Source organism: Colletotrichum spaethianum (assembly GCF_022836535.1).
Source record: "Colletotrichum spaethianum MAFF 239500 DNA, contig15, whole genome shotgun sequence".
Lineage (NCBI taxonomy): Eukaryota > Fungi > Ascomycota > Sordariomycetes > Glomerellales > Glomerellaceae > Colletotrichum > Colletotrichum spaethianum.
Window position 1 is genome coordinate 983,970 of NW_026054785.1, and position 4,223 is coordinate 988,192.

Sequence of the window (4,223 nt, forward strand, 5' to 3'; positions counted from 1 at the left end):
TAGCAAACTGCTTCAATAGGTAATCCACGTCTCATCTGCGATCTAGACATTAGCTTTGCCTAATCTTGGCCTGGGATAAGGTAACATTAACAAGGATAGCCTCGTATACACAAGATGTAGCGCATAGCCAGGCTATAAACGTATCACGGTCCCGTGAAAGAAGGCCTAGGGGTCACCATCTCAAGGTAACAAACTACTCTAGGACTACCTCCTGCAAGGCTTGCCAAGAAACACTTTACCCAAGACCCCAAGAATCAGCTTGTGTTAGCATCCATGAACTCTCATTCAGGAAGCAGCTTGCGGAACCGGTAAGTTGTCAGAATCGGACAGCACAACATCGTGCTGGCAATGCTCGTGGACATAGGAACATTTAGTCTCGCGAACGCTATCGCGAGCCTGCGGTCCAGCTACACGAACTTGAGGCTTCCCAATCTGGACTGAGATTCGCGGTGGGGTGCCTAGTTCTGGTCGCCCTGCCGGTCAAGAAGTAGCGCCATGACTTCTTTGCCGTTTCATACGTTTCCCGCTGCAGACTCTACCGCCTGTTCAAAAATCCCCCTTCCCAAGTCTTTGAGAGTAAATACATTATCTCTGGATACCTCGACTCAGGAGCTAACTAAATTGGCGATTTATTATTGGAACCCTTGCGATTAACCAGGCCCACAATCTCTTCTGCGTCGCATCTTTCTATCGCCGGCTGAGAGACATGTTCTATTAGAGGAGGGATTCCCCACTGCGCAGCGACATGCAGAATCGAGGCGTGTCTTCACATCCTACTAAGAGAGAAACGCAGGATATGATCGCAGCCAGTTCCGAAGACTTTCAGACTTTACGTCAAAGGACTCCGACTGTGATTCCTTGATTTCAAAATCTGATTGCGCCATGCGTCCATGATTTGGACAGTGTTCAATCGCATAGCTCGAGAGGGGACTGCTTGAGTTCTTTGCTGAGATTCTGCGTGTTGATAACATCCGCAATTTCACCATTCGGAGTCAAATTCTTGACCTCCATAGCCAATGATGTTGCGTCACTAGCGACCTGCTGTAAAGCGTGGAAGCTTGTAAAAAGGTATGGATTGATATGATAGTCTGTAGTAATTTCTTTGTTTTTTGAATGGCAGTGAACGGTATGTCTGTATTTGTCGCCTTTTGGGACTAGGCGTCTTTATTATATAGAAATCAACGTATACTTTGACTATTGTTGGATAAGTTAATCAGTTGATGCTGTATCTGGCCTGAGGTAATGATGTTAGCTGTTCTGCTAACATGAATAAGCCTTTTGGAAGCCTTAATTGTAGAGAAAGTAAACCGTTAATTTAAGCGGCATCCAGTGTCGGGAAGTTTGGGTCATCCTGGCAATGAGAATTGTTGCACCGAATAGGGTTGCTACGGTATACAGCACGCTCTCGTTCTACTAGATGCTGGTCGTCAAAGTGGTCATTTCTGACCGTTGGCCGGCAGTACTTGAACGTCAGTTCTTCTAGTGAAAGACTGCAATCCCTGACACAATCAGGACACTGATTCGAATCAAAAAGAAGTGGAAAGGGCTTGGGTTCAGGAGTCTCCTCCTCGATGGGTGGCATGGGTTGAAGATGGGTGCGGATGCGGTCTGTTCTGACCGTTTTTCTCCAGGGCGCGGACGAGTAGACCGATGGCGCTCCGCCCGTACTCGGGGTAACCCAAATGCCCCGCGACCCCGTCGGCGGTTATGTTGAACCTCAGCACGCCTTTGCGCGTCCACACGAGGCTGTTCTCCGTTGGCTCACCGAAGACGACGGACTCTCAGTGAGGTTCAGGCTGTTCGCCGCCTTTATGCTGCCGCCCTGGGACTCCTCGCTGACGACGAAGAGGAGGGAAACGTCACCTCGGCTACGTTGCCGCTCTTGAGGGGGGACTCGCTACCATGATCTGCGCGGCGGCGCTGCCCTTCGCGTCCGATATACCATGCCCCCAGATCTCGTCGCTGTCGCAGGAGTACGAGATATACGGCGACACTGTGTCGATGTGCGAGGTAAGGAGCACGCGCACTTTGCGGCCCCGGGGTACGCGTAGACGTTCTGTCTGTCTCCCTCGACGGTCTGGATCTCGACGGTGAAGTTGGTTTCTAGGTACCTCTTGAGCGCCTGCGTCTCAAGGGCTTCCGACTTGGTGTTTGAGTCGGCCTCAACGAGCATCTTGTGTAGGCTGATGAGCGCTCCGGTGTAGGCCGCAGCCCGTGTAGCCGAACTCAGGAGCACGGAGGTGAGCGCCGCCGTTTCAAAAACCTTCATCTTACAGGATCTTTGACGATGAAGGTTGGCTTTTTGATTTGCAAACAATGTCAACTGATGAAAGAGATAATGGTTCAAGATTTGATAAAGTATTTAATGCACAAGTTAATACACAAACTACTAATTACTTACAGGAAATCCCATTCCCAGCCCGGTTTAGATGGGATTTCCCTCGTTCCCCTCTGCTTCATCCCCAATATCATCCATGTTTGCGCAGTGCTACAAAAGACCCCTATATCTGTTCTGCTAAAGTGACGAATGTTCAAGAACAAGAAGCCTTGTTGGCCAAGCCGTTTTTGCCGAGAAACTCTTGGATCTTGCTAGTTACTTCGACATGGGAGTAGCCCTGAAAAAACCAACGGTCAGCAATCGTTGAACGGAGCCGGGGAACCGGCGTCGGGACCGGCGTACAAGAGTCATGCCATGGGCCGTATTATTAACTACGGCGGCCTCGAACGGGGTCGCTGTCTGGAGGAGAAAGCGAAACGCTGCCGGGATCGAGGGTAGCTCAGGATTGCCAGTTGCATAGCAATCACCCCCGCAGAATATAAGGTCGTTTTCTAACAAGGCAGAATTGCCATCAGCCAGGGATATCCCTGTGAGGAGTTTCTTCTTTTTCACACTTACCACCGGCGATGACGAAAGCGGGCTTCGCAAACGCACTGAGTTGCCCGAATTCCCCCCCGATGGTGAACAGCTCGCCGACCGTTATCGGCCTGCTGCTGTCGTACGCCAACGTCAAGATAGCCGGGTCAAAGTTCCCAGGCGCAAAGAAGCAGATTTCCATAGCGCCCTCGTACGAAAGCGCGAAATACCCCTTGGCGTAGTCGCTAGCCTGGACAAAGGCGCCGCCAAGCAAAAGGGCTGTGATAGAGCTTACATTTGGCGCAAAGCCTGTCAGGATAATACCATCTGAGATGTCTGGGTATGCTGCTGTCAACGCGTATGTGTGGATCGACCCAAGCGAGTGACCGACGTGGACAATCTTGTCAAACGTAGAGCCGACCTGTGGGATGGTGCCAGCACGCAGCTTGTCCGTCAGTGCCTTGAGGGCAGCGACCTCAAGCCAGCCCTGGATTTCGTTAATAGGGTCGCCATGCGTCGACTCAGCAATACCGAGGCGGTCCCAGGAGAAGGTCGAGTAGCCGTGCTTGTCAACAACAGGGGCCACATAGCTGTAGTTATAGCCGTTGGCTGGGAAGTCCCAGTAACTGCGGTCAAAGCCAACGCCGTGAGTAAGGATCTGGAGCACACGACCAGGGCCTGAATCTGGTTCACAATATGTTGATGCAAGCTGGTAGGTGCCGCTGACGTTGGCGTACTATAGAGGGATTGGCCATGTTAGTTATTTTGGGCGGAGGGGGCGTTGGGGGGGGCTGTGCGGGATAAGGTTCTGATATAGTTAGTTTTCTTACGTCGACGAAGTAATCTGCCGAAAAGTCATGTCCTGGAATCGAGAGGCCGATCATGATGTTTGTGACATCGACGTTGGTCTCGGGGGCCGAGATGTTGTAGACGCCATTCCTCGACGTGATCGAGATATCAACCGTGAGGTTCTGGCACACACGTGCCACCGCAATGGTTGCGAATGCCAGCGGAAGCGTGAGGGAGATTAAGTTGACCATCATTGCAATGTGCAATTCTAAGTCTAGAGGGAGGCGTACGAAGAAGCAAGGTTAATATGATGTGAATGGAGGAGTTGTCTTTTGACATACAGCTCACAGGAAGAAGAAGGTCTTGGCTTGAGTATTTATACGCCAAAGAACTCAGGTAGACGTGCCCACTTGGAAATTCGGCACAAGTTTAAACGGCCAGAAACCAATTATTCACCCACATGAGAAGCTAGCCAGATGCTCGACCTCACCGCCCACTTACTTATGCGGGTGTGATGACAGCAAGTAAGCAGAGTTCTCCATGGGTTTGCTGCAGTAGTGAGACTCAGAGATTGCATTGA

The 4,223-nt window shown here is 51.0% G+C and overlaps 2 protein-coding genes across 2 annotated transcripts; both read right to left on the reverse strand.

Moving 5' to 3' along the window:
• Positions 1 to 1,868: 1,868 nt before the first annotated feature.
• Positions 1,869 to 2,269, reverse strand: ColSpa_06508 (peptidase M20 domain-containing protein; the record flags this gene model as incomplete). The annotated part of the gene is made up of 2 exons (XM_049272720.1): positions 1,869 to 1,962; positions 2,028 to 2,269. The coding sequence occupies 2 exons, from the start codon at positions 2,267 to 2,269 to the stop codon at positions 1,869 to 1,871; spliced, it is 336 nt and encodes a 111-aa protein (XP_049128677.1).
• Positions 2,270 to 2,849: 580 nt separating this feature from the next.
• ColSpa_06509 (uncharacterized protein) lies at positions 2,850 to 3,894 on the reverse strand (the record flags this gene model as incomplete). Its single annotated transcript, XM_049272721.1, has 2 exons — positions 2,850 to 3,590; positions 3,685 to 3,894. The coding sequence occupies 2 exons, from the start codon at positions 3,892 to 3,894 to the stop codon at positions 2,850 to 2,852; spliced, it is 951 nt and encodes a 316-aa protein (XP_049128678.1).
• Between the last annotated feature and the right edge of the window lie 329 nt (positions 3,895 to 4,223).